Below are 27,680 nucleotides of genomic sequence, written 5' to 3'. Positions count from 1 at the left end.
ACCCCATCCCCGGGCGGCGGGGATGCGCGGGGGGACGGCCCCATCTCCCGGGGGGGGCTCCCGCTGAGAGCTCTGCACACTCCGAAGTGTCTCCTGCCAGCAACGCTTTAGACCTTACTGCAGTCCCCTTCCCCAGAAGTGACCCTGCCAGCACCTCGGGCTCATCCCTGAGGATGGGGAGCAAGGCAGGGAAGTTCTGGTCCCCCAGCCTGCACTGCTGGAGGAGTAGGAGAGGGCATACAGACCTGCCGCCCCGGGAAGGATGCTCGGCGTGCTGTGATCTCCCAGCATCTGCAAGCACACGGCTGTCTGGTCCCATCTCAGTGCCAGGCAAGCTGGGGACAGCAGGCCAGCTGGGGAAGGGGACTGAGTAGGGCTGAGGGGGACATAGGGTGCCACAGGCAGCCCTGGCACAACGACAGGGCAGGGGAAAGCAAAGGTGCCAACACCCTGGGCAAGGATCCTGGCCAGCAAGGACCCCACCGTACCCACCCCACTCCCATGCCATCCTCCCCCAGGGCTGCTGGGTCACTGGTGTGGTTTTATGACACCTCAGAGAACCCATGCTGGCTTCCCCTGGGAGCCTCATCACACAGCAAGTGTGTCCTACACCCAAAAAATGTTGGACTTCCCCTGCACTGGATGGAGGGAGGGGAAGGAGCAGAGGAGCTGGTGGCTTCTCCCTCAGTGCTTCATCGCCACCAGCCTCATCTCCTCTCCCAGCCTGGCACGGGGAACCCTCATTATCCCCAGCCCCCAAACGGTTCCAGCAGCTTTCTTAATTAAAACAGAGGTCAGGAGGCTGGGGACCCCTGGCTCACCTCCACCTTTTGTAATGAAGCAGCTCTGTCAGTCTCCCAAGCAGGGTAAAACCACCCCAATTCACTCGGCGAGCCCTTGGTTTCCCCAGGAAGCTGCACGGCTGGGACAGATCCCACACCCTGGGGCGCTGGGAGCCACACAGGGCTGGGAATGAGCAGGGAGGAGGAGCTGCAGCCGATGGCAGCTCTGGCAGGTGAGCAGAGGTGCCTGCCCAGACCCGCACACTGCCTGTCCTGACCAGAGGGTCTGTGGAAGTGGCAGAAGCTCAGGAGGGAGGGAGCAGGATGGGCCCCAGCGCCCGACCCCCGAGGCTGATCGGGAGCAGAGGCCCTCAGCCTGCCCGGGCAGGATCCTGCCCGCACTGCTGTCATGCAGGCAATGAGCCCAGGGCAGGAGAAGCACCCCAGCAAACTGCACTGCACCAGGAAATCCGCAGTGCCTCGGAGAGACCCCGTGGGTAGCACCAGCATGGACAGACAGACAGACTGCCCCGTTCCAGGCTGTGCTTACCAAGGAGATTTATTGATAGGGAGAGTGGGCAGCACTGGCCCCAGCTCCCCCAGCAAGTGGGCAGGGAGGCAGGACAAGGCATGGGGAGGCAGAGTGGGGCACTGGCCAGCCCCTCACCACCCAGCCAGTGAAGCCAGAGATGGCACAGGGAGAGGGGGAGGCACTGACAACACCAAGAAAGGCTGGAGACACCTGGGCACGAGGCTCTACTGGCACCTGACCAAGGAAAACACAACCCCATAGGTGTCACCATCAGGCCATCCCTGAACATAGCCAACATGGCATGATGCCATCTACATCCCAGCACCGTAGCAGGTATTTGCTGTGCCCAGAGTCCCTGCCCCTCTTTTTAAAGCCTTGGGTCTCTCTGCTTGGCACTCCCTGCCCCTTGCCAGGCACTCAGCCCTCGGCGGGCAGCGGGGGCACTGAGGCCAGGGCAGTCAGGAGGCGGGCATAGATCTCGATGCCCCGCAGGAAGATTTGCTCGTTCAGGAACTCATTGTGGTCATGGAGCAGCACCGGTGTGCGGTTCATGGGTGAAAAGCCAATAGCAGGGTGTCCTGCCTGGAGATGGGGAGACACAGAGTGAGGTCACAGCTGGCACGGGCACCACATGCCCCCTTTCACCTGGACACAGCTTCTGCTTGTGGCTGTGGGTCTCACCCCAGGTGAGGGCCCTGTGGCAGGCTGGCATCACACTCACCGCTCGGATGTAGCGGCTGTCGGTGGCAGCCGGGAAAATCTCGAGCTTGAGCTGCAGCTTCCTGTCAAGATAGACCCTGTGTCAGCATGGACACATGGCCAGCTGAGTCCCCTGTCCTACTCACACCCCATGGGCAAAGAGACTGTGCCAGGACATCCCTCAGCCCTGCAGGACACTCAGTCCCATTCCTTTTAGGGGACAACAGGGAGATGCTTTGGCAAATCACAGGGCTCTCCATCCCAGCCCCTGACATGACCTAAGAGACCCCCAGGGACCACTTGGCTTCCACCAGAGGATGTCCCTGCCAGGGTCCTGCCCTTCCTAGGGACACTACTTACATGTCCCTACAGACCCCACTGAAGGCCTTCCACCATGGGTCTGACTCCTCAGTGGAGGTGATGTGTTGGTCCATGCATTTCTGACAAGAGGGAGAGGGCAGATGAAGGGGCAAGGGGGTGGCATTTGGCAGGGGAGGGACAGGGGAGGGGAGGGAGGTAGCTGAGCTCTCTCACCTGGTGGAACTCACAGGTAACACCTTCCCCAGCATCGCGGCACCACGTGGTCACCTGTTTCTCGAAGGCCTGGGCAGAGACCAGAGGAGGGGTGTGAGCAGGGTACCCTCATTCCACTCCTCTCCTGGGTGGGGCTGGCATGGTGCCCACCTTCAGGTCCATGGTGGGTGGGATGCGGATGTCAAAGCCAACAGCCATCTCGGAGGGCACCACGTTGAAGGAGACACCCCCCTCCAGCATGGTCATGTTGAGAGTGGTGACATCCCCCAGGGTCAGGTTTGAGTCGGACTTGAGCCTTTGGGGATGCAAGGGACACTCACTACCTGCCACCTGGGGAGAAGTGCTTCCCTACCCTGCTGTCACCCAAAATGGGGAAACTGAGGCATAGGGCAACGGCACCAGATCACAGCTTGGCTTGGGATCCCAAAGGCCCCCTTCATGGACTGAACCAAGCCACTGCCATCCTGCAGCCCATCTCCTACCTCTGCTTCTCGCTTTCCCTGAAGGCCAGGAAGGAGTTGATGACTTTGTGCTGGGGAGGGAAGGGCAGCAGGTGAGGACCAGCCCCATGGGCAGGGGCCTGGCAGCACAGGGCAGGCATGGGGGTGCACAGGGGGTACCCCCTCTCTTACCATCTTCTCAGCCGCCGTGTTGCTGATGAAGCGGGACCCATGCCCAGGGCTACCTGTGCACTTCACCTTTATCCCTGCAGCAGTAGGCATAGAGGAAAGGGTTGAGCAGAAAGCCTGGGATAGCACAGGTGCCCCAGCACCCAGGAGAGCCAAGGACAGGGCAGTGGATGCACAGATACTCACACCATGGGCTCCTCTCACCATAGAAGACACTGAAGGTGTCAGATGGGCTGGCCAGGCCTGTGGTGGGCACAGACAGAGGGTCAGTGGGAAATAGAGGTACCATGATGTGCCCCCTCTGCTCAGTCCTAGCAGCATTTTCCTCCAGACTGGCACCGTGTTCACTCACCACTGCCCAGGGGAAGGATCCCCCAAGGGGGTCCCGGGAAGCATGTGGGGTGCTGGTGCCTGGGGAGTGATGCCAAGAGGAAACACATTCCAGTGCCAGCCCTACCAATACTCACCCTCATCCATGGCAAAGCCCACGTTGAGAGCTTTAAACTCAGGGCGCTGCACGAACATCTCCATGCCCTTGTGTCCGCCCACCTCTTCATCTGTGGGGGAGAGCCTGGCATGGAGGAAGGAACTGGGGCATCCCCCAGCCCACTACCCCTAGTCCTCCTTCCATGCCAGCCTGGATGCCACCAGCACACCTGATGTCCTCTCCAGCCTTGAGCTAGGGGAGGTCAAAACCTGGGGAGCCTGGCTGGGTGGTGCCTGGCTGCCACGGGAGACTCCACAGCACCACCCAGCTGCCAGCCCCTCTGTACCTCCTGAGGGGGGACAGCCTGGGGACTCACCAGGCACAAAGGTGAGGTGGATGGTGCGGGCAAAAGACTTCCCTTCTGTCTTCAGCCTCCGGATGGCCTCAAGGTACCTTGCAAGGGAAGGTAGTGTACGGTCACTGCGGAGGAGAGGGGCTTGTGTGCTCTGAGCCACCTCAGGGCAGAGGTGGCACCTCTGGCCCCAGGGACCCTGGGGATAGTGGCATCCTGTCCTGCATCGCTCAGGGACACCAGCAGCACCGTGCTCACCCAGCAGGTGCAGAGCCCTCCACTCACTGGATGGAGACGCACTTCATATCCTGGGCACCCCGGGCATAGATGTTGCCTTGCGAGTCTTTAACTGCCTCAAAGGGGGGGTAGGTCCAGTGCTCCTGCAGGGAAGAGCATCCACAATGGCAGAAGGGCACAGAAGGCACCAGCTCCCAACCACCCTGTCCTCCTCTCTGTGCTCTTCCCACCCCTTGCTCTGCTCCAGCACCTCAAAGACAGGCACAACGTCAGTGTGGGAGTTGAGAAGGATGGAGCGCAGGCGAGGGTTCGTGCCCTGCCAGGTCAGGATCAGCACCACACGGCCCTGGCACACCTGTAGGACAAAGGCAGGATGTCACCAGGGTCCAGGATGGGGACAGAAAGGCTTGGGCCAGCAAGCCAGAGCCAAAAAGCATCAGCTTGGGAAAAGTTTCTGGATGCCACCTGCCACCCCTTTCTCCATGGGGAGAGGACAGGCAGCAGGAGCAGGGCTGCCTGAACCCCCACAGCCAGACAGAGCCCGGCTGCAGGTGCCAAAGCTGGCTGAAAATTCAGAGGAGGGAAGACAAACCCAGCATCTTCCCCTGGTGCCGGGGAGTCTCCCAGGACAGCCAGTGCCCAGCAGGAAGGATGGCCCCAGGCAACGTGACGCTGCCAGGTCCCCTGCTAATCATAGCACAGGCATCTGCAAAGGTCAGCAGGGAGCAGCCAGAATACTGGCTTAAGGAAGGGCTCAGGTCAGCAGAGGATTACAGGCAGAGGGGATTCACTCCTGTCTAGCTCTGGGTGCAGGCAGAGGAACATCTTGGTTACTAAGGCCCCAAGCACAGGTGGATGGATGGATGGATGGATGGATGGATGGATGGATGGATGGATGGATGGATGGATGGATGGATGGATGGATGGATGGATGGATGGATGGATGGATGGATGGATGGATGGATGGATGGATGGATGGATGGATGGATGGATGGATGGATGGATGGATGGATGGATGGATGGATGGATGGATGGATGGATGGGTGGATGGATGGATGGATGGATGGATGGATGGATGGATGGATGGATGGATGGATGGTGGATGGGTGGATGGGTGGATGGGTGGATGGGTGGATGGACAGACTGAAGGCTGCTTCTCGGCTTGCTCACCTCCACTTTTTGGCAGGCCAAGCCCAGGTCGGTGCCAACACGTTCCAGAAACTGGACAGCCGCATCTGGGGAAGAGTGGGGATGCCCACAGTTACACTGGGGTCTCTCACTGCAAACCCCCAGGCACCCCAAGGCTCTGTGGGGTTCCCAGACCAAGGAAAGAGGTGACAAAACAGGACAGGTGCTGCAGGTCCTGGACACAAGAAGTGGCCATGAACAAGGATGGGAGAAGCTTGTCACCATCCCTTTGGGGTGAGGACTTGGGAAATATGAAAAGAATAAAAACTGAATGGAGCTGAGTTCAGGGGGAATGTTTCTCTAGTGGAGTTTAGGGAGCTCCTCACCAATAAAGTGCACTTTATTGGGAAGACATAAATGTTAACAGAAGGAGATCTACGCAGAAGGAGATCACCCATCCCAGGGCAGCACAGAAAGGGGAGCAAGGGGCACAGGGCCAGAAGAAGCAAACAGTAGCTCTGAGGGCACTTGAGATGTCCCTGCCCCAACCAAAGGCATCAGCAGAGATAAGGCACAAAGGAGTTTGCTCCTTAACACCACGATCAAAACAGCCCCAGTACAGGACTTGGGCACCTGGATCCAAAGATCAAAGCTGCAAAGCTGCATTACCCAGTCTCCACATGGCTCCCCGTCCTGTCCCCCCATCCTCACCATAGTCAGGTTTAGGGTGGACAGTGTCAATCCTCAGGTACTCCCGGAAAAGTGTAACCGAGGGGTTCTCTGAGGCCCCTGTGCTCTTCCCAGGCTTCCCAGGTGCCATGTCTGGGAGCAGGGCTGCAGAGCTCTGGGGAAAGAGCTGCAAGATGGTTAATCACCCACCAGCCCCTCCAAAGTCCGCCTGCATGCTTGGTCGTCACAGAAACTGAAGGGAGATGGGGCAAAGGTCTCCCCCATGTGACTCCTGGGACACTGCCACCATGGGAGAAATCCCCCCCACTTGGGTACAGGGCAAGATGGGGCGTGTCCATCAGTCATTATTCCCCCAAAACACGTTCCTGCCCCAAACACAGTGCCAGGACAGGCTATGATGCCCAGGCAATGGGTGAAATCCAGGGAAGGGCTAGCTGGGAGGAAAGGGGTGCAGCTAGGTGGGGGAGTATGAAGAAGGGTAAAGGGGAAGAAGGGTATGTTGGGTAGGGAGACATGGTAGTTGGGAGCATCCAGGGTTTAGAGGTTTGTGGGAATTCTGAGGCATGCAGGCAGGGAAAGCAGGATGCTGGTGTAAGGGGGTGCAGGTAGGGAAAGGGGGCTACTGCCTGGCTAGAGGGTGCAGGAGAGCACCAAGGAAAGGCTCTGGGGGTGCAGGGAAATGGGGATGGGGAAGGGGGATTGAATGTTAACAGAGGATAGAGGTAGTGGGGGACCATATTAGGGTGACAGGCTACTGTGGGAGCTGTTTGAGGGAAGCTGGGTGGCTGGCAGAGCAGGAGTATGTGGGGTGCTTAGGGGCACATGGGGGTTCAGCACGAGGGGTGAACGGGGGGTACAGGAGCAGGGGGTGCAGAGAGGCCACGAGGGGTGCAGTGGGACTGTGGTTAGGGGGCAGGGGTACGGTGCCTGGGGGTGCCAAGGGGCACAGGTGGGGTACAGGGGTACCATGGCTGGGGGGCAGGCAGGGGGCACAGTGGGGTGCAGAGGCACTCTAGCTGGGATGCAGGGACACCATGGTTAGAGCTGTGGGCAGCGCAGGGCACACGGGCAGGGCTGCAGGAGTACTGTGGCCAGGGGGGTACGGGGTGAAGCAGAGGGCAGGCAGGACACCGTGGTTCGGGCTGCAGCAGCTGCGTTCCCGGGGTGCAGGCGTAGCGTGGGCAGAAGGCCAGAGGGGTGCTGGATAGTGTGGTTAGGAGCGCAGGGGATGCAAGACACCATGGCTAGGGGTGCAGAACAGCGCGGCAAGGGAGTGCAGGACAGTAGAAGAGGAGTGCAAGGGCGGGGGTGCAGGGTACCTCGGCCCGGGTTTAAGGGGGGGCGAAGGCACCGGGGCACCCACCCGCGGGGTGTCCGGCCCCGCTGCTCGGCCCCCGCCGCCCCGGCCCTACCTCAGCGCTGCCGCCGCCGGCGCTGCCCGCCCGGCCCCGCTCCGCCCGCCGCGCTCCGCTCCGCCCCGCCGGCAGCAGCGGGCAGGAGGCGGGCAGGGGCGGGCCGGGGAGGAGCGGGGCGCAGGAGGGGCAGGGTGCACGCAAGGGGCACAGGGCACCCTCCTGGCCCCACACTGGCGGCAGAGAGATGGGGCTGGAGCTCGAGGAGCCCCGCGGCGCTTGGGGACACACGCAGAAAGCAGAGCAGCATCAGTTTATTGGCCTCGTGACAGACGACACCCTGTCCTGCAGCAAGGGACACCTCCAGTCCCACCCCCTGCCACCCTGGGGATACTCTAGGAGGGAACAGCATCCCTCATGCCAGCTGTCTGTGTCTCCCAGCCCCCCGGACCCCCCAGCCCCTCTGTTGGCAGGGAGGAGGCGGTGCTCACTTCAGCTGGCGCAGGAAGCCCAGCAGGGCTCGGTGGAAGTCCTCTGGCTTGTCCAAGTAGCAGGCATGGCCAGCACCAGACAGCACGGCCACACGGTGCTTAGGGATGTGCTGGAGGTTCTGCAGGGCCTGGGGAGCCAGGCCAGTGTCACGGTCACCATACAGGATCAGGGTGGGCGTCTTGGTAAGGGGAGAGAGAAAACAAGAGCAGCTGTCAGAGGGGTAAATGGCCACCACACTCCCCCTGGGCTGTGCCCACCTCCACCCATCACCACAGGAGGCTGCAAAGCGGAGGGGAGGCAGGTGCCAGCACCCCCATGAGCTGGGGGTCACAGGTCCCCCTCACTGTCCCCAAAACAGTGCCACCCTCCACACCACCCTGCAGCCAACTGGCCCACAAGGCTCACCAATACCCAACACAGCCCCCAAGAGCCCAAAAACCCACCTGGACTCCGCGGTACTGCTCAGCAGTGAAGTCCTTGGTGCCCACGGGTGCGATGGGCACAAAGCCGGCCAGCCGGTCGCCGTGAGCCAGGAGGAAGGGCAGGGCAAAGCGGCCGCTCATGGAAGGGCTGATGAGAACAGGCCTCTGCATGCCCAGCTCCTGCAGGACACGGTCCAGGAAAGCCCTCCGGCCCTGTGCTGTCAGCACCATCTCCACTGGGGGAGAATCTCCATAGCCTGATATGGGGAAGAGGGCATGGGGTGGTCAGGGGGCATTGTGCAGCCTACAAGTCTCCCCTCACCAGGCTTCAATGGCTTGGCAAAAAATGGACCCTTGATCAAGCCCCAGGGTTGCACAATCACAGCCATCGATGCCCCAGGACACAGACAAATCCCAGGCACTGCACCAGGGATAACCAGCAGCTATCCAGAGCCCTCCCTGAAGAGATCCAGAGCCCAGCAGTGACTGAGGCAAGGGACTGGAGCTGCATAAAAGAAATCAGCTAATCACAGTGCCATGCTCCTACCGGGCAGATCTATGGCAACCGTACGGTAGCCCTCTCCAGCGAGCAGTGCCAGTGTGCCCAAGGCCTCCCACGTCTTGGAGGTGAACGCCTGGCCATGCAGGAACAGGACATCAGGCCTGGAGGGGGGAAGACAGGCGGGAAGGGGTTCAGGAAGGCTGCCATGCCCGCAGCGTCCAGAGACCACGGGGGCTGGTGAAGACCGGCCCCAGGGCCTCCACCCCCCGCCTGCCGGCGGGCTGACCCACCTCCCGGGGCCCACAGCTGCTGCGGGAACCTCCCTGTAGAACACGGGGGGCTCTCCCGCAGCCATCCCCGTCCGCACGGTGCCGTTGGCCGCCCGCCAAGCCCGCTTCCCCTCCTCAGGCCGTGAGCGCCGGGCGGCCGGGAGCAAGAGGTACAGGAGCAGGGTGAGGAGCGCCCCGAGGAGCAGCAGCCCCAGGCGGCTGCGGGCAAGCAGCATCTCCGCTCCCGCTGGAGGAGAGCGGCTGCGCGGGGCTGCGGGACCCCAGCCCCGCTGCTGCGGGGAAACAGGTCCCGGTCCCCGCTGCTCTGCTCAGCTCCGGCCCAGCCCGAGGCCAGCAAGGCGCTGCCGGCACCGCTCGGGCCCGGCCCTGCCGCCCCCGGCCCTGTCGCCCCCGGTCCGCCGCGGACGGCGCCGCTGCGCCCTCGGGCCCCGCCTGGCGGCAGCCCGCGACACTACAGCCCCGCAGGACACAACGGCCGGGGCCAGTAGCGGAGCCCCGGCTCGGGGGATCTGTTGGGGCGCGGCCAAGCTTGTCAGAGCTCGGCAGAACTCGGCTATGTTCGTCAAGGGCTCGGCGGCTCTCGCCATAGCTCGGGCAGGGTTCGGGCGGGGCTCAGTAGTGCAGGGCAGAACTCGGGCTCTGGTCTACAGCGCTCGGGCTCTGGTCTACAGCGCTCGGCCTGGCTCGGTAGAGATCGGGTGGGGCTCGGTTTCCCTCGGCAATACTCGGCTCTGCTCGGGAAAGCTCGGCTTCGCTTGGCGGGGCAGGGCCCGGCCCGGCGGAGCCCCAGCGGTTCCCGGGGCCGCCCCGGACCTTACGCTCCATGACGCGGTGCCGCCGTTTTCTCGCCCGCCCCGCCGGTCTTTGGCCCCGGGGCGCGGCACCCCCAGTCCCGTGGTGCGGTGGGGAGAAGACGAACGGCGGCCTGCCCCCTGTGCGGAGCAGCAGGTAAGGGCTGCAGGCCCAGCGATGTACGGGGAAACTGAGGCAGAGGCAGGCCCGAGAGGCCGCCTGATACATCAGTGACCCCGGTGGTGCCACTACAGTGAAGATGATGCCGGTGTGACCCTTCACAGCCCTTTTGCCTTCCTGCCACCACCGAGCCTCGACAGGGCAGAAGGCCCGTCAGCCGTCCCGTTCGCACGTCTCACCCCATTTAACAGCGCCCCAGCCCCCAGGCATGGCCACCCCGCGGGTCACCGAGAGCACCGTCACGGTGCAAGGACAGAGCCTCTTCTACCGCCGAGCTGAGCCAGCCCAGGCTGTGCCCAGGCTGACAGTGCTGCTGCTGCATGGCATCCGCTTCTCCTCTGAAACCTGGCTGCAGGTGGGGACACTCGCCACGCTGGCCGAGAATGGCTACCGAGCCGTGGCCATCGACCTGCCGGGTAAGGTGTGGTGAGCACAGCCCTAGTCAGGCAGGGTAGCCACTGGTTTGTGGTGGCAGGATGGCAACCCCGATGTCCTGCTCTGCTGTGTTGGCTTCTCCCTGTCGTTGAGGCAGTGTGGAGCCTGACAGGGCCACTTGTGTCTCACAATTCAGGGCTGGGACGCTCAAAGGATGCTGTGGCCCCAGCACCCGTGGGCCAGCCAGCACCAGCAGCGTTCCTGAAGGCAGTTTCAGAGGCTCTGGACCTGGGTCCAGCTGTGGTGATCAGCCCATCGCTCAGTGGCATGTACTCACTGCCTTGCCTCTTTCAGCACAGCCAGCTGTTCAAGGCCTATGTACCTGTGGCACCCATCTGCACTGAGAAATTCACAGCGGAGCAGTATGCCCAGATCAAAGTATGGCCTGGAAGGGCACTGGGGAGGGCAGGGAACTGGGAGGAGATGGTGCAGAGGGGATCCTGGCACCGGGGTTAAGCAGGGGAAAGACCAAACAGGCTAGAAACCCTGTTGCCACTGAAAGAGGAGAACCTGATGATGAAGGAATGTAAATGTGGGGTAATGGGAGGTAAAAAGGGACGGCTGGAGACCCAGGAGTGTGAGCTTCAGTTTCCCTTTGTCATACTGGGTGGGGGAGAGAGGCAAGTGACTCCCCTCCAGGGTGTCCCTGGCAAGGAGGAGCAAGTGCCTGGGTGACGCTTGCAGGCTCAGGGTGCTTTCCCCCTTTACAGACCCCCACGCTGATTGTGTACGGGGACCAGGATGTGGAGCTGGGGCAGACCAGTCTGAACAACCTGCAGCACCTCCCTGAGCACCAGGTGCTGATGCTGCAGGGTGCAGGACACGCTTGCTACCTGGACAAGCCCAATGAGTGGCACCATGGACTCCTGGCCTTCCTGCAGCAGCTGAAGTGAGCAGGATGGGACCACAGAGCTGGAGAATGTGACCAGCCCACCCACCCCTCTGCCTGCACATGCACCCTTGTGCCTACCCAGGCACTCACACTGCACTGGCCCACACCAGCACCCACCTCTCTTGAGACCAAATAAAACCCCAAGCTCTGCCACTGCTTTCCTGCCACCTTCATCCTGCATCTTTTCCACCTTTCCCACCTCCTTCCCGCATCCCTACTTCCATGGCTGCTGTTGCACACAGGTTTGGGGGGTGACAGCAGGGAAGATGCAGCCACTGAGGGATGGTATATTTGGGGATTGTGGATGGGTGAGTGCCAGCCTTGCTAGAGCCCACCCATCACTCCTGACAGGACCCCCATGAACCTCAGAGGGTGCCCAGGGAGCCCTGGGGCTGTGTTCAGGGACAGGTAGGGCCCCCAAGGTAGCAACATCTGTGTCCCCAGCTGGCCCGCCTCCTCTTCATGCTCCTCTTCCTCCTCCTACCCCTCCTGGCATGCATCCAAGTCCAGGGTAATCCACTGGGTCTTAAAAGGGAGCTGCCAGTCCTGGGAGGCTCCTGCCCACGGCAGCCTCTGCCCAACACCCTGGGGAGGTGGGGGGTGACCCAAAGAGTGGCTGCCATGAACAGATGAGGGGGCGGGCAGGGAGGCCTGACAGACAGGGCACAAGACCCCTAACTGCCACCTGCCTGCACTGCCTTTGGTGCTGCTGCACTGGGCACTCAGGGGCACAGATGGAGCTGGCAGCAGGGTGCCCCCCCAGTGCCCCCCCTTCCCAAGCTTGCCTGGGCTTTAGCTGCTTACGCCAGGGCCCAGGAGGATTTAGTGGGGGAGGTAATGGGGGGGGTGACACTTTTCTCTGGGTGCAGGATGCCCATGTGGGGGACACAAGGCAGTGCCAAGGGTGCAGGAGCTGGTCTCTTCCCTGGCAATCTGGCAGGACCCCTGTCTGGAGCATCCCTGATCCCCCAGATGGCTCAGGTCCCCTGTTGCTGTCCTGACTCGCCCCTACCCCCCCCCCCCTCCATACAGGGGTGCCTCCTGCCCCTCCAGGCACCACCCTGCAGCAACAGCCCGGGGTGCTAGCGGGCCTTGGGGTGCCAGCTGCCCCATCCCTGCCCGCTCCAGTGTCCTTGAGCCCTCGAGCCCTGCCAGCTGATCGGCTTCCAGGAAAAAAAACCACGCAATTACAAAGAGGGGCGATGTGTGAGCCAAAGGGAGGGGGGCCGGGGGGGCCAGGAATGTCCCCAGCGGTGGCAGATGGCCTTACCCAGGGTGCATTGTTCCTTTTAGTGTCTCTTATCCGCTGTAATAGGATCCCGGAGGGAGGGATGTGGGAGAGGGGAAGAGCGAGGGGGGCCCCGGCGTGGACCGGGGTGGGGGCCGGGGCTGCCAGCTTGGCCCTGGCCTGTCAAGCGGCTCATTGTTCCTGCCCCGGGTGTCACTGGGCGCCGCCGGGGACAATGTGGCACTGAGAGGGGCGGCCGGCGGTGGAGGGACGAGGCGCACGGAAAGGTACCCGCCAGGCCCCACTCCCGCGGGGACCAGGGGGCTTGGGGCAGCCGGGAGGGCGAGAAGAGAGACGTTTCCCCAGGGTCGGGGTGGGGGCTTCCTCCTGTCGTCCCCACTCCCTTTGTCACCCGAAGGTGCCCCGAAGGACGGGCGGTGCCCAGCTTGGTGGCTTGTCCCAATGCCAGCCATGGCAGGTGGCCTGTGCCCATCACCGGGGCCTCTGGCGTCCCTGCCAGCCTGCCTCACCTGGGGGAGAGCCCCCCTGCCCGCAGACCCCCCAGGCGTTGTCCCTGGGGCCCGTGGCCCTGCTGCTTTCCCCCGTCCCATCGCCAGGCTCATCCTTCTTCCCCCGGCGGGGTCTTTGTCCCTGGCGGATTCCTGCTGCCATTCATCTCCAGGGGGACTGGGGACCCTGGCGGCCGCGCGTCCCTGCCGGCACCCCACACATCTCCGGATGCCGCGGGCAGGGTGCATCCCTCTCTCCCCCTCCGCCCCACTTCGGGTTCCCCCGCACGAGGATCGGGAATATTCCCCCTCTCCAGTCTCTCCACCTTTCTCCAGCCTGCGGTAACGGGGGGGTGCTCGAACCACGCCGGAGGTACAGCGCTTAGGGGCTGCGCCCCCGCCCCCCCGTTCCCCTGATGCAGGAGATGTGCTGTAGCGGTGACGAGTCCTGCCAGCACCTAAAATAGCCGCCCCCCCCCCCCCCCCCGCCATGCCCGCGGACGCGGCCCCAGCCTCAACACGGGTGCTTTGTTTCAAAGCTGCTTGGCATCGCCCAGCTTGCCGGGAGCCAGCGGTGCCGCAGCCGCCCACCCGGGCCTGGACACACAGTAATTGTCCGGCTCCCAGGGGCCTTGGCCGCCCACGGCCACCCGGGCACAGGGTCCGGGGGGCCCTGGGGTGCTCCAGGAAGGGACACGGTGCAGCGGCGTCAGTCAGCAGGCATCATGCTGTGGTTTGGTTGGGGTGATCCCCGTCAGGGAGCTTGCCTCAGTGTCCCCTGAGGCTTTGTGCATGGGCACGGGGAAGGGAGGAGGAGAAAGAAAGTGACTTCCATAGTCTGTGAGACCACCCAGGCCACCTCTATTCTCCCCACTCCAGCAAGCGTTTGCAAACATAACCCTATCCCACAGCCACGCTCCACACGCCTTGCCTCCTCCCCCTGTACCATCCAGTTCCTGACTTTATGCAGGACAGCCTGAGGCAGCTCAGGCACACACATAGCAGCGGGTCCCTTTTGGGGGTGCAGAGTGCCTGTGGGGTGCCATGGGGCCATGTGAGCCTTGTCTGCCAGAGGGCACAGTGCTGCCTCTGCCTCAGTTTGCCCATTTACCAGGCATAGGATATTCAAGCTGCAGATCTGGGGGTAGGGGGTAGCTGGGGCATGCCCCCTTTCTGAAGACCCCCATGTCCCACAGACTCATCCCGCCCTCCCGCCATGGCGTCGCCGGATGGAGCCAGTGGCGTGGGCGGCAGTCCTGAGGAGACGGAGCTCAGCATCACCCTGACCCTCCGCATGCTCATGCACGGCAAGGTAAAGGTAGGGGGCTCAGTGCCACTGAGGGGACAGCGATGCCTGGGCTGAGGGGCCATGCTGGAGCTCCAGCTCCTCACCATGCCCTGTTTTCTGAGCCCTGCTTTCTTCCCATGCTCCCTGTCTCCCCTGGGAATAACATTCCCAGAAGTATTTCTTTTCCCATCCTAAGCCAGGGAGGGGCACATTCCCATGCCCCAGTGTCACTAGTTAAGTCACCCAGTGTCCCTGGGGCAGGGTCTGGCTGTTGCCAGGCTGTGGGCAGAGGAGGGATGTGGCATGCAGGGAGCCACCTCCTGACAGTGTCACTCTTCTCTGCCTTTTCAGGAGATCGGCAGCATCATCGGCAAGGTAAGATTTGGGGGTCCTGTGTGTTGCCAGCACTTGGCTCCCCTGGACCTGACCACCCACCCTGTTCCTTTACCTGCAGAAAGGAGAGACTGTTAAGAGGATACGAGAGCAGGTAAGGGCAGGCTGGTGGGCTGCCAGGTCCTGCTGCCTGTCATGCCTGTACCTGGCGGCTCCCATGTGCCTGCCCCCCTAAATCCCAGGAAAAAAAAGCAGCACCCCAGGGAAGGCTGCTTGGGGCAGGTGGGAAGGGCAAGGCTCAGGCTCAAAGGCACTAGTATCCCCCTGTGAGGCTATCCCTGGGGGAAGTCATGAAGCACAGGGTGTGTGACATCCCTAACGGGGTGTGACACTGTCCCCAGAGCACTGCACGCATCACTATCTCGGAAGGGTCCTGCCCTGAGCGCATCACCACGATCACCGGCTCCACCGACGCTGTCTTCCGTGCTGTGTCCATGATCGCCTTCAAGCTGGAGGAGGTAGACAGCCCTCCTAAATCCCCGCCAGGTGCCCCCACACCTGTAGGATCCTGGGGTCTGACACTGCATCCCACATCCCTCACAGGACCTGGGAGCAGGGGGCGATGGGGTGTCAGCAGGCAGAGCACCGGTGACCCTGCGCCTTGTCATCCCTGCCAGCCAATGCGGTTCCCTCATCGGCAAGGCGGGAGCCAAGATCCGGGAGATCCGGGAGGTGAGCCTGCGGGTAGCCTGGAGGTGGGATCCCTTTTTCCCCCTGGGGCGCAGAGCCTGGGTGTTGGGGCTGGCACAGTCCCACAGGGACTGAGGGAGGTGATGCAGGAGAGGGAGCATTGCCCGGCACTGCAGGTCCTGCAATGGTCCCTGGGGGCTCAGGAGGGGGACAGGGGAGGTGTGAGGTGCTGAGCCCTGGCAGGGAGTGGTTGGGGAATGCCAACATCTCTCTGCTTCCTGCAGAGCACAGGGGCACAGGTGCAGGTGGCTGGTGACTTGCTGCCCAACTCCACTGAACGTGCTGTCACGGTCTCGGGGGTGCCAGACACCATCATCCAGTGCGTGAGGCAGATCTGCGCTGTCATCCTGGAGGTACCTGCCAAGCCCCTTGCCCAGCCCAGGGGGCATCTGCTACCCACCTCCCCGCTCCCCAAGGCTTCCCATGCCCATCTGGACCCAAACACCAGGGTTCTCCTGTGTGGAAACCCATAGGAGCACCCTGCCTTCTTAGTGCTGGGGGCTGTGCCCAGCTTGCTGGGGGCGTAAGGGGGCAGAGGGTCCTTGGGGCTACAGGGGTATTCAGCTTCATCTCTCATCTCCTCCACCTCCTTCCTTCTGTCTCCAGTCGCCTCCGAAGGGGGCCACCATACCCTACCACCCTGGTCTCTCCCTGGGCACCATCCTGCTCTCTGCCAATCAGGTAAGAGGCCACAGCATCTCCGAGGACATGAGGTGGCCAGGAGGGAAGCCTCTACCAGCAAGGGGCAGCTCTGGTGGGCTCAGGGCAGTCTCTCTACTCCAGGGAGGAGTGACCCAAGACAATGGTCCTCACCTGACTCCCCACTGATGCCCCTTTTTTCTCTCCCCAGGGCTTCTCCATGCAGGGCCAGTACAGCGGGGTCTCTCCTGCAGAGGTGAGTCTGCCCATGTGGCAATGGGGTCGTGCCCACCACGATGGGTGCTGCTGGGAATGCCTGTCTTGGGAGGCACTGGGGCACAGCTGACCTCTGCCATCACCCCTAACACCACCTTCCTCTTCACACTGTCCGGGCAGGTGACGAAGCTGCAGCAGCTGTCAGGGCATGCGCTTCCCTTTGCCCCCCTGGGCCATGCACCCACCATGGTGCCAGGTGAGCATCTCCCATGCTCCCCCGAGGCTGGGTGTGCCCCTCCTGATCCACCCTAACACCTGGCCCTGATGAAGGGGTTTCCCTCCTCTGCACCCTTTCCAATCCCAGCACCCCCAGCATGTCTATCTGCCCCTCCAGCACAACCTTGTCATTGTTTTCCTGTGGTCACTGCACCCACCAGTTCTCCCCAGTCTTGCAGTGGGAGAGCACCAGCACCAAATTATGTCTATGTCCTGTCCTCCCTTCCTCTCCCCAGCAATCCTTTAGGTTTGTCTCCAGGGCCACTCACTATCCCAGTATGAGGCTGGAGTAGGGACACAGAGCTACTGGAGAGCTGCCCCTTCGTTGCTGACATCCCTGTCTCTCTCTTCAGGTCTGGATGCCAGCTCCCAGAGCAGCTCCCAGGAGTTCCTGGTGCCCAATGACGTATGTATTGATCTGGGAATGATGAGGGGGACTACAGCTTGTCCCCACCCATGTGTCACTTTGCAGAGGCCAGCACCCACTAATGCACACAGTGGAGGCTCTGCCAGAGCTTAGGAGCAGGAGGGAGTAGCTGGGGCAGAAGAAAAGGGAAACTGAAATGCAGGACGGGGGGAAGAGTTTGCCAAGGAAAGGCCTTGGAATGTGGCACAATGCCAGCAAGAGGGTCTTGAGTGAGACCAAAAAGCAGGGTTTGCCCAAGGAAAGCATTGTCCTGCCTTCCCAGTGCCTTCCACAGTTTCACCTCTGAGGTGTAGGTGATGTCTGGGTGAGACTCTTGGAGCTCCCTGCTTGGCAAGATGCCCTGGCTGCTCCTGGCTCAGCCCATCCCATCACTGCCCTTTCAGCTCATCGGCTGCATCATCGGCCGGCACGGCAGCAAGATCAGCGAGATCAGGCAGATGTCAGGTGCCCACATCAAGATTGGCAACCAGACTGAGGGCTCCAGTGAGCGGCACGTGACCATCACAGGGACCCCTGTCAGCATCACCCTGGCTCAGTACCTCATCACAGCCTGGTAGGTGTCAGCCTGGGGGGGGCTCATGCTGGGTGCTAGTGAGGGGTGGCTCTTCACCAGCACCCCAAAGCAGCTTTTGGAGGATCCACAGCATCCTCAGGAAGAATGAGCTGGGTGGTGCTTTGAGATCCTGAGGTGGTAGGTGCAGTACTCGTGACCCACCAGATTTAATGCCCAGTTTTTTAACCCAGTATGTGCCATGGATACTTGTGCCAGAAGGGATGGGGTGCGCGGTTCCTGCATCCTAAGCTTGTGGTGGGAGAACCACTCTGTCACCATGGTACTCACCATCATCCTTCTCTCTTTCTTCCCCAGCTTAGAGACTGCTAAATCTACCTCCCAGGTGCCACCAGGCCCTGGCTCCATGGACCTCGGCATGGGCTTCTCCCAGCCCCTTGCCCCAGGCTCCGGTGCGGCTCTTCCCGCCGTCGCCCCAGCACCCCCGGCCCTGCTGGGCACCCCCTATGCCATCTCCCTCTCCAATTTCATCGGCCTCAAGCCGGTGTCCTTCCTGGCGCTGTCCCCATCCTCCATGGCAGGTCCCAATGGTGGCACCACCACCTACACGACCAAGATCTCGGCAGCCAACGGCACCAAGAAAGCTGACCGGCAGAAGTTCTCGCCCTACTGAACCCCACTGGTGGGTGGGCCGGGGGGTCCAGGGTGCTACTCAGTAGCAGGGACACCTTCCTGCCATCCACCCTGATCTCAGCCTCAGCCAGGTGCCCCATGTCCCCCACCCCAGGGAAGGGAAGGGTCTTCCTGGTGGTGATGCCTGCTGGAGGAAGGGGCTGTTTTGTTGCCTACTGTCCATCCCAGCAGCACTGTGCCCCCCTCCCTGATTTTCTGCACAGAGACCATGTGTTCTAGTATTGGGTGGGGGGGCTGTCCCTGCTGGCCTAGGGTCCCTTCTCCCAGTGCACTGTGCTGGTGTGGGACCCCTGCTTCCTGTCCTCACCCTGCCTCCCCTGCCATCCTGCTCATGCCCACACTCCATCTGGCACCCAAAAGCCAGGTCCCACTGGATAAGGACTGCCTGGCCTCTCCAGGAGTCCCACTTCCACTGGCTCTGGTGGGGGGCCCTCCCTGGGCCACCCTGGGGCAATCGCCTCCCAGCAACCCCATCCAAGAGCCAGTCCCTGCTGGCTTGGAAATGCTGTATATATATGAGTCTATATTTTTTCCTCCTTTGTAACTTATCAATGGTTTAATAAAAAGATAAAATTTACAAGAAAATAACAATAACAATAATAATAATATTCCCCACCCTGGGTGGAGACTTCCGCCAGAGCAAGGGTGGCCCCAGCTCTTAGGTATTTGGGTGGTGGCTGGAAGGGCATCCATGTGTCTAGGGGGGATGCTGGCCTTCAGTCCCATCTCTCTGGGGGTCTTCCTGGAGCCCCTCTCTGCCACAGGGCAGTTGGAGAAGCCACAGGGCAGTTAGAGAGGCCATGGGGCAGTTTTCCCTCAGGCCTTCCGTTGCTACCGGAGTAGGACATCTCCAACCCACCATGCCAACACCATCCCTGGGACCTTTGTGGGCAGGCAGAGGGTGATGTACCCCTGCAGCATTCCCCAATAGGGTCCAGTCCCCTTTCCAGCAGTGGGGACCCTATGAGAGTCCCCAAGCCCTTCAAAAGCAATGAGACTGAAGAGGAACAGCAGGTCCTGATCCCCTCTGGCTGCTGCTCTCCTGGGGCAGCCCACACAACCATCCCCCACCGCCCTGTGTCACCATGTCCAATCCAGCATGCCCTTGGCTAGCAGCCCAAGTTGGCTGGCACATGGCACTGCTGACCCGGCTTCAAACTGGGCAGCTGTGTCCATAAACAGCCCGGTATGGACCCCCAGACAGGCACTTCCCCCCCAGGGGGGTTGATCACTGCCAGCTGAGAGTGACAGAGGGCATGGCCAGGCCTGGCCATGGGCATTGCATGCTTCCATGCCAGCAGGACAAACAGTGACACAGCCAGAGCCAGCCCTGTGAGTGTGTCTTCCTATCAGTGTCACAGGGAGCAGGAGCCCCTCCACACAGACATTAGTTTTGGGTTAAGCAGCCAAGGATGGAAGTCCCCGAGTCTGCCATCCAGGCTCAGCAGGGGCTTGGGGCCCTGGTGTTACTGGTGTTAGTGGCATTAGCTGGAACGTTGCCCCTGGACAGAGTGCAAGGGACATTGGCCCTTCCCCGCTGGCCAGGCGTGCTCCCACCAGGGCAATGGAGATGGAGGTGCCCCATCCCCTGTCCCTGTGCAGGAGCCCCCTGGCACTCCATGTCTTGAAGAGAGCCCATCCCTGGAACTGGGCTGTGCTGGTGGAGCCAGAGACAATTCCAGCTTGCAGAAGAGAGGTGAGACTTCCTCAGATCTGCTACCTTCTCCCAGCAGAGAAAACATCTTTTGCCATAAGCTCAGAGAAGAGGCAAAACCTGCACAAGGACTCCTCCAAATCCAAGAATTTGGGTCCAAGCAGGTCAGATGAGTCCCTGGCAGGTCTCCTGCCCAGCACAGTGGCACAGAGCCTCCTTCTCAGCTGCTCTCTTCAGGAACATGACCTGGGGTGGGGAAGCCCGTTGTGGTCTGGTCCAGCCTGTTCCTGGGGCTGGGGCTGATACAGCTGGTGTGTGTCTCCAATGTGCAAGTTGCTCTTTGGAGGAACTGCAAGAAGTTTTCCTGCACAGAAGCCTCTGAGATGGAAAGACAGAGCTCCTGACCAAGTGGATGGTTAAGACAGCTGCGCCGGAGTCGGGCCAGCTCCTCGCGGATTTGGCGGTTCAGCAACCCGTAGAAGAAAGGATTAACGGCAAAGGAGGAGTAGGCAATCCAGGTGACCACCATCTCCCCGTGCCCACCACCCACGGTGCCAACAGGGACAGAAGAGTGCAAGTGGAAAGCAAAGAAAGGCAGCCAGCAGCACAAGAACTGTCCCACAATGAGGACCAAGGTGAGAATAGCCTTGTTGCTTCCCAGAAGGCGATCTGGGATCAGCCTGGGCAGCATCAGGATCCAGGCAGTGAGGATGGTCACTTGGCTGGCAATGGAGTCACATCGGTGTCTGGGTGCCACTGCCTGTGCTGGCACAGGTGCCTGCTGCAGGGACGCAGTCCGGGCCACACGGTAGATGCTGGAGTAGACAGCGAGGATAATGATGGTGGGCAGAATAAAGCAGGTGATGCTGAAGAGGATCACAAAAACCTTCTTGTGGGCCCCGGGGCTCCAGTAGACCGTGCAGCGGCTGGCACTGGTGGCCCCGTTGCCATGAGGCCATGCCACTAGTGCCAAGACAGTGATGAGAACAGACTTGACCCAAATGAAAACCACTCCTGCCACTGCCAGCCTGATGGTCATCTTGACCTCATACCTCAGAGGGTGAACGATGTAGTAGTACCGCTCCACACTGATGATACAGATGGTGAGAATGGAGGCACTGATGAAGCAGATGTTCAGGAATATCACAGCCTTGCACTCAGCAATGCTGTAGATAACCCAGTTGAAACAGGAGGAGCTGGAGATGATCCCCAGGGGCATGAGGAAAATGGCTGAGAGGAGATTGACCACGCAGAGGTGGCAGACAAAGATGAACTTCCTGAAAAGGGGCGTTTTGAGGATGATGACCATCACCACGATGTTGGCCACCAGGGCGGTGAGGGTGAGCAGGATCATGCAGAAGAGGCCCACCACCTCCTGGCCAATGGAGTGCTCAGGAATGGAGAGCAGCTCTAGGCTGTCCGTGGTGTTTGACCCTGTCCACCTCGGCATCCCCCTCCAGGGCTAAGCCAGCAGCTATGGTGCCTGGGCAGCAAGGGCTCTTCTCCTGCATCCCAAAGAGGGCAACCCCACCACAACCATGGCTGCTACCTTCTCCTTGCCTGTTGGGATCAGGAGCCAGGTGTGAAGGGAATGAACCAAAATGCAGAAGAGCCACAGAAAAACACAAAGACAACCCGCACGCTTCCAAGGTGCTGGAGGAGGGAGAGGTAGCCAGTGAAGTCAAATCACCCTGGCTCTCCCAGAGCTGCCACCCAGGCTATCCCCAACCTGGCCAGGGATAGCATAGCTAGGTCCTGTGGGCAGCCATGCCAGGCTGACACCCAGTTCCCCCTCTTCAATGGCACCAGTATGTCCTGAGGTGGGACAGCACAACTTGCCTGTCCCAACCCTCTTGCTCTGGCCACAGGGGACCCCAGGGTAGATGGGATTCAGCGCACCTTTGCTCCTGGGGAGATGGGTGATGCTCCTCTCCTCACTGGGTCCTGCTTGCTCGTGTTGCTGGTTCTGTTGCTCCCACAGCAGAACGGGGCTGCCCGCTCTGTGTGAGGCCACGCTCGCCCTTCCCCGCTCCCGTCACCGCTCGTCATCCTGTTTGCCTGCAGCCCGCCAGCTGCGGATGGCACCAGCTGTCACTCCCGGCACTGCCTGCACTGCCTGCACCCGTGGCAGTCCCACGGGGACAGCTGCTGGGTCCTAGCAGCCGTCAGGGGCTCAGGAAGGGGGGATCGGGGTTCCTGAGCCCTGTGCCCCCACAGAATGGCCACCCACTGCACCAGGCTGGTCCTTCCACAGGAACACCTCAGCCCTCAAGTTCCTTGGGCTCGGGACAGAGCTACAGGCATGTCTGCAGCATGGCACAGGGTATCACAGGGTAACTGATACCCAGGGGTATCAGGGTAACACAGCTGGGAGTTGCCCTCCCCTGGCAGCCTGAGCACCCGGACATGTGCTCAAGGGACACACGTGAGCACAGAGAAGGGCTTGGCATGGGTGCCAGGCTGGGGCAGGACAGCAGACATGGCATGAGGCACGGCACTAGAGGGAGGGCAGGTACTTACCCTCAGGATGGATGGATGAAATCTTCCATGCCCAGGCAGGGCAGCAGATCTTGCTCATCCTCTTTAGCTCTGATGCCACAGACTGGGCATGAGCAGTGTGCCTTGCTAAGGTGATGAGAGCAGCTGGCTCTCAAAGACACCAGCTTTCACTGAAGGCTTCAGCCCCTCAAGAGCCACTCATGCCATCCTTTCAGGGACCCACTGACACCCTTCCCTACAGCACACCTGCCTTGCTGGGCAGGAAAGCAAGAGCACCATCCAGTGCAAGGCACAACGCTTTTATTGACAGTCAAAGCAAGCTCAGTCCCCATGCCAGCCTGTCCCTTGCCAAGCTCCAGGTAGGGTGGCCAGGGAGTCCAGATCACTGTGCTCTGGGCTGATGGGTATCACCTCCTGGTGCTGGGCCAGGGCCACGGTGCTCCCAGGCACCCTCAGAAGAGGAGCTGGACAAGTTAGCGTATCTGGCACTGGCTTTCCTTGTAGATGATGTACTCGCTCTGGCTGAAGGAGGAGTCCTTGTAGGCGGGCATGGGGATGGGCTTGCCCTGGCACACCAGCAACTTCTTGCCATCCAGAAGCACCTCCTCATCCTGTGCAGGATCTGGGCCAGAAGACACCCCAGTGCCACATGAAACCAGAGATCTGGCCTCTCTCCTCCCTGCCCTGTGTGCACCACAGGCCCAGAGCTGCCACAGCCCTCCTGCCCCCAGCTCACCTGGCTCTGTCCAGCCACAGGCCAGGACACTGTCATAGCCAGCAGGTGGCTGACACAGCGTGGGGTCATCACAGGTGATGTGGTAGGGCTTGCCCAGGGCCACCTCCGTCAGGAACATGATGCCAACATTCTTGGATGTACAGCCCACTGCCATGGGAGAAAAGGGATGGGAATGATAGCACCATCCCTGTCACTCCCATCTGGTTGTGCCCAGGCCACGCTGGACCACAGGGACCAATTACCATGGCAGGGAGGGGCCTTGGCAAGCCCACAGCTGCCTGGCAGGGGGTATGCAAAGGCAGCCAGGCTCACAGAGACCCTGTGGGCATCACAGGCAGCCCAGCCCATCCCAGGACCCTCACCATAGCAGGCTGATTTGCTGTTCTCAGAGGCAAAGTAGATGCCCTTGCGCACGCGCCCACCGGAGTGGGGCATGATGCGCAGCCCCCTCCTCAGGATGGCAGCCACCACCGCCAGGTTGGTGCCGTGCCACAGCAGGCGCCGGTGCTCCAGCAGGTCATGGGCCTTGAAACGCTCATCCTGGAGAGATGCAGAGCTAAAGGCTGTCCACAGAGGGACACATGGGTGCCCAGGGGTGGAGGGCTGCCACCCATCTCCCCAATCCAGCCCCAGTGCCTTGCTGGAGGGGCAGGAGACTGGGTGCCTGTTCAGCCCTGGCCAACTGGGCTGAATCCCCTCCTGGGGGGAGAAGCCTTAAAGCAATCCTGGAGTGCAACCATGGCTTCCACACTGTGACATGGGAGAATCACCTCCTCCTCACCTCGCCGTCTCGGGCTACCTGCCAGATGTTGAGAATGTGGAGTTTGTGCCCAGTCTGCATCACATAGGTCTGGATCAGCTGCCAAGGGGGAGGCAAAAAAGCTCTGTCACTCCAGGCAGCTATCTCAGCAATGCCCACAGTCCCCCTGGGACAGTAGGAACCTTTGGGGTGCCCACAGGCCTGACATAATTGTTTCCCAGTATGGGACACTGTGACACAAGCAACACCTGGTATTCCCGGGAAGCTGGGTCAAGCAGGGAGAGCTGGCAGCAGAGCAGGGCGTAATCCTGATCCAGTGGATGGGCAACTTCTTTCTCCTCCTCCTCCTCCTTCTCTTTCTGTCCCTGCAGGCTCTGTGCAACCTCAATGTCAGCCAGCACCTGGCATGGAGAGAGCAGGGACATCCTCAGCACCAGTGCTGGGCACTATGCTGGGGGACCAGGGCAAGCCCAGCCTCTTGCCAGCAGCTCCTGCCCCATCAGGAAGGGATGTCAGGCACTGTGTGCTCTGGCATCTCACCAACAGCATGTCCTTCTTGGCACGCAGCAGGTCAGGGGAGTTGATGGTGTGTGGCCGTGCCCGTCCAAAGTTGTGTGGGACGATGGTGTAGAAGCATGAGGAGAGTTCCTCCAGGTGAGTGGCCTGGGGGGGCTGCTCCCTCAGCGCTGCCTCCAGCTCTTCCAGTGCCTCAAAGCCCCTTGCAATCTGCTGCTTGCTCAGCTTCCCCAGAGGCATCTTTTTCACGTCTACAGGGGAGGACAAGATGAACCCCTCCACCCCACTCACCCTGCAGCTACCTCCAAGAACCTCCAGTATCACCGTGGACAAGTGTTGGCACCCAGCATGGGGTGTCCACAGTCCCATCAGGTGCCAGAATATCAGAGGGGATGCTCTAAAATCCATCAGCACCTGTGCTCCATTCACCTCCCCACCTGCACCCCCAGACAGAGCCCATGCCTCCTCCTACTGATATTCATGGTCTGCATGGCATCCCGGAACATGTCACTGCTGAAGATGAGGGACACCAGGTCCTGTGTGGCTCTGTCCAAGGTGCAGGGCAGCACCCGCTGCTTGCACATCTTGTCCCCATCCACAGCATCCACCTGCAGACACCCCACATCAGCTGTGGGCCTGCAAGGGGCTGTGGGAGCACAGCACCAGGGCTACCCATCTCTGTGAGGAGACTCTGGTCCTGGGGCAGTGAGCAATGGGACCAGGGACCACCAGGTTCACCCTCAGTTTTTGGGGCTCTGAAGGCAGGGTGGGGACAGCTGAGGTGCAGGGGATGAGTGATGCCCGGGTGGACTCACCACGCGGCCCCAGCGGCTCCAGACACTGTAGGCACCATCGTCCTCCAGGAGCTGGATGATGTAGAACTTGTTGTTGTTGGCACTGATGTTGGTCTGGTTCAGGGTGCAGTCATAGTCCTCGTAGACCTGTAGCAAGTGATATGGCCTGGGCTGGCACCTGGGAGTGTTCAGGGAAGGAGAGGGTGCAGAAATGTCCCAGTGGGAACACACGGGGTCTGCAAGGAAAATTGGGGCTGCCCCTGTGTCACCAGGGCAGGGGCTGGTCTGAGACTGCCCCAAGCCTCCCACCCTGCCCCTCTGAGCAGCTCAGCCCTGCTCTCACCTGGGCACCCAGTGCTGAGCTCAGGGGGCACAGCCCATCAATTTTGGCAGGCGGCTTCTCCTTGGGAGCAGTTTTCAGGGTTGCCAAGGTGGAGCTCCAGGTGTCATCGTCCTCTTCCAGTTTCGGTTTCTTTTCCCTGCTGTCTGGCTGCTTCGAGGAAGAAGCTTGGCGCTTGGAAGCCATGACTGAGCCCCCCTGCTGGCACCGCTCAGCACAGCCTTAATCCCCCAGAAAAATCCTTGGAGACAGCAGAGGGAGAGGTGAGAGATGCCATGCTGCCCTTCCCGGAAAGTCCAGTGAGCTGTGCCTTGCTTTCCCTTTGCCTTCAGCCCACAGCAGGGCTCGAGGAGGGGATGTGACCTCTGCCCACAAACTGTCTCAATCCTGTCCCTGTGTTCAGGGTGGGTGGAAGAGCCTCTCAGCACCCTTCAACCTTTGAGGGACCCCAAAGTGGAAAGAGTCCAGTGACAGAGAGCCAAGGGGGAGCACAGGGGAGCTGTGCCCTCACCTCCTCTCATCAAGAACCCCCAATCCACTGGAGTGTGTCCCCAAGGCTCGGCCAGCTCTCTGCCCCCGGGGACATGCAAGAGGGGAAACAATGCAATCACACACCACCAGACACAAAATGCATCCCCCCAGTCGCTCTCAAGACCAGTGAAACTCTTTGATTTGGGCAGGAGAAGGCTCGGACAGCGCCTGTCTGCTGTGCCCCTGCCAGTCCCAGCTGAGGAGGACAGCAGTGGGGATAGAGGTACAGGCAGCAGCCGTGTCCTACCTGCTCCTGCTGCCCAGGGCTGCCTGCTGAGGAGCTGCAGAGAGCCTTCAGAGGAGCCGGGCAGCCTGCCCAGAGGAGAAACTTTTTCCTTAGGCAGAACCAGGGATGACAGCGGAAACAGCTGTGACGCCTCCGGGTAGCGCATGCACCCTGTGACAGAGCTGACTGCTGCTTGACTCCACTGCCTGCCTGCCTGTCTGTCTGTCTGTACTGCCTGCACTGCCTGTTTGCCTGTTCTGCCTGTCTGCACTGTCTGTCTATCTGTCTGTCTGTACTACCTGTTCTGCCTGTCTGTCTGCACTGCCTGTCTGCACTGCCTGTCTGTCTGCACTGCCTGTCTGCACTGCCTGTACTGCTTGTACTGCCTGTCTGTCTGTACTGCTTGTCTGCCTGTACTACCTGTCCAGCCTGACTGCTCCTCACTGCCTGCTCTGCCAAGCAGTCCCTGGATGAGATGTGACCCTGACCCCACCCTGCTCTCCAAGCCAGCCCCACTCCGCCATGCTCTTAGACTAACAAAACTATATTGAAAAAAAATAAAGATGGCACCATTTTTGAGTGTTAGATATCTTTTCTTGGGTCCCAAGCAAACACTCAGGGCTAAGGGTCAGGCAGTGAGGAGGACCTGACTGCATTTGAATGTGGTTTGAAGGGCTCTCAGCAGCCTCTGCCTGCTCCTGCTGTGCTCCGCAGGGTCCAGGTCCAGGAGCAGCTGTGCAGGAGCAGGGGCTGTGCTGGTGCCATGGGAAGGGGGCAGAGGGGCCCATGGTGCTGGGAATATGGAGAGGATGATGTTGCTGGGGCCAAAGTCTTGTTGGTTTTGCAGCTCCTGGGCTCCATGGCTCCTTGGCCATGTGAGCCCAAGCAGTGCAGGCGGGGGTACAGCCTCACATCCTCCCTTGGGGGCAGAAATTATTCACTTTTATCTGAGGCAGGGGCTCCCCAAAGGGACTGTAGGCTATGACAACTATTTAGCTATTGACAGCAGGACAGAACTGGGGTTCCTCACTGTGGAGAAGAGATGACTCCAGAGGGAACTTAAGAGCCCTTTCCGATGCCTAAATGGGCTCCAAGCCGGCTGAAGAGGGGCTATGGATGGGGCACATGGTGATAGCACAAGGGATATCTGCTTTAAACTGACAGCAGTTTTGGATTGGACGTCAGGAAGAAATGCACTGTGGCGAGGCACTGGGACCTGTTTCACATGGCAGTTGCGGCTGCCCCATTCCTGGCAGTGTTGAGTCAAGCTGGACGGGGCACGGAGCATCCCGCTCCCATGAGGGGGGAGCCGGGCCGCGGGGCCCTTAATGGCGGCAGCGCTCCCAACTACATTTCCCGGCGTGCCGCGCAGCAGCTGCGCCTCCGC

The 27,680-nt window shown here is 60.9% G+C and overlaps 6 protein-coding genes across 12 annotated transcripts; 2 read left to right on the top strand and 4 right to left on the bottom strand.

Moving 5' to 3' along the window:
• Window positions 1-1,323: 1,323 nt before the first annotated feature.
• Window positions 1,324-7,947, bottom strand: ACY1 (aminoacylase 1). 4 transcript variants are annotated; one of them, XM_050979319.1, is made up of 15 exons: window positions 7,854-7,947; window positions 6,032-6,176; window positions 5,363-5,427; window positions 4,443-4,547; window positions 4,241-4,335; window positions 3,980-4,056; window positions 3,644-3,733; window positions 3,363-3,419; window positions 3,180-3,253; window positions 3,030-3,079; window positions 2,698-2,842; window positions 2,548-2,616; window positions 2,374-2,453; window positions 2,036-2,096; window positions 1,324-1,896 (listed from the first exon to the last, which is right to left on the bottom strand). In XM_050979319.1, exons 2-15 carry the CDS (start codon window positions 6,138-6,140, stop codon window positions 1,732-1,734), a joined length of 1,242 nt encoding a protein of 413 aa, XP_050835276.1. In that variant the 5' UTR covers window positions 6,141-6,176; window positions 7,854-7,947; the 3' UTR covers window positions 1,324-1,731. The 4 variants fall into 4 exon arrangements, with proteins under 4 accessions (XP_050835276.1, XP_050835275.1, XP_050835277.1 ...); XM_050979318.1 differs by lacking the exon at window positions 7,854-7,947 and adding an exon at window positions 7,423-7,468 and having other exon boundaries at window positions 6,032-6,164; XM_050979320.1 differs by lacking the exon at window positions 7,854-7,947 and adding an exon at window positions 7,330-7,351.
• On the bottom strand, window positions 7,661-9,302 carry ABHD14A (abhydrolase domain containing 14A). Its single transcript, XM_050979322.1, has 4 exons — window positions 9,069-9,302; window positions 8,824-8,939; window positions 8,298-8,533; window positions 7,661-8,032 (listed from the first exon to the last, which is right to left on the bottom strand). Exons 1-4 carry the CDS (start codon window positions 9,281-9,283, stop codon window positions 7,850-7,852), a joined length of 750 nt encoding a protein of 249 aa, XP_050835279.1. The 5' UTR covers window positions 9,284-9,302; the 3' UTR covers window positions 7,661-7,849.
• A 937-nt stretch (window positions 9,303-10,239) lies between these two features.
• ABHD14B (abhydrolase domain containing 14B) lies at window positions 10,240-11,524 on the top strand. The gene is made up of 3 exons (XM_018924630.2): window positions 10,240-10,456; window positions 10,612-10,853; window positions 11,186-11,524. Exons 1-3 carry the CDS (start codon window positions 10,249-10,251, stop codon window positions 11,366-11,368), a joined length of 633 nt encoding a protein of 210 aa, XP_018780175.1. The 5' UTR covers window positions 10,240-10,248; the 3' UTR covers window positions 11,369-11,524.
• A 126-nt stretch (window positions 11,525-11,650) lies between these two features.
• Window positions 11,651-18,816, top strand: PCBP4 (poly(rC) binding protein 4). Of its 4 annotated transcripts, none has more exons than XM_009099546.4 (13): window positions 11,651-12,882; window positions 14,301-14,416; window positions 14,744-14,767; window positions 14,847-14,879; window positions 15,127-15,243; window positions 15,329-15,457; window positions 15,700-15,828; window positions 16,082-16,156; window positions 16,326-16,370; window positions 16,511-16,586; window positions 16,960-17,012; window positions 17,417-17,586; window positions 17,902-18,816. In XM_009099546.4, the coding sequence occupies exons 2-13, from the start codon at window positions 14,321-14,323 to the stop codon at window positions 18,215-18,217; spliced, it is 1,263 nt and encodes a 420-aa protein (XP_009097794.1). In that variant the 5' UTR covers window positions 11,651-12,882; window positions 14,301-14,320; the 3' UTR covers window positions 18,218-18,816. The 4 variants fall into 4 exon arrangements, with proteins under 4 accessions (XP_009097794.1, XP_018780174.1, XP_030083990.1 ...); XM_018924629.3 differs by having other exon boundaries at window positions 14,301-14,422; XM_030228130.2 differs by lacking the exon at window positions 14,847-14,879.
• A 1,295-nt stretch (window positions 18,817-20,111) lies between these two features.
• On the bottom strand, window positions 20,112-21,389 carry LOC103824289 (probable G-protein coupled receptor). The gene has a single exon (XM_009099533.4). The coding sequence runs from the start codon at window positions 21,339-21,341 to the stop codon at window positions 20,112-20,114; it is 1,230 nt and encodes a 409-aa protein (XP_009097781.3). The 5' UTR covers window positions 21,342-21,389.
• A 1,284-nt stretch (window positions 21,390-22,673) lies between these two features.
• Window positions 22,674-27,621, bottom strand: PARP3 (poly(ADP-ribose) polymerase family member 3). The gene is given in 10 exon segments (XM_050979159.1): window positions 22,674-23,012; window positions 23,127-23,273; window positions 23,489-23,666; window positions 23,908-23,985; window positions 24,135-24,287; window positions 24,427-24,653; window positions 24,875-25,010; window positions 25,218-25,343; window positions 25,540-25,777; window positions 26,315-27,621. Coding segments are annotated over 9 exon segments (1,398 nt in total). The 5' UTR covers window positions 25,723-25,777; window positions 26,315-27,621; the 3' UTR covers window positions 22,674-22,842.
• Between the last annotated feature and the right edge of the window lie 59 nt (window positions 27,622-27,680).

Source organism: Serinus canaria, chromosome 12 (assembly GCF_022539315.1).
Source record: "Serinus canaria isolate serCan28SL12 chromosome 12, serCan2020, whole genome shotgun sequence".
Taxonomy (NCBI): domain Eukaryota; kingdom Metazoa; phylum Chordata; class Aves; order Passeriformes; family Fringillidae; genus Serinus; species Serinus canaria.
This window is presented reverse-complemented; position numbering and strand designations above follow the sequence as displayed.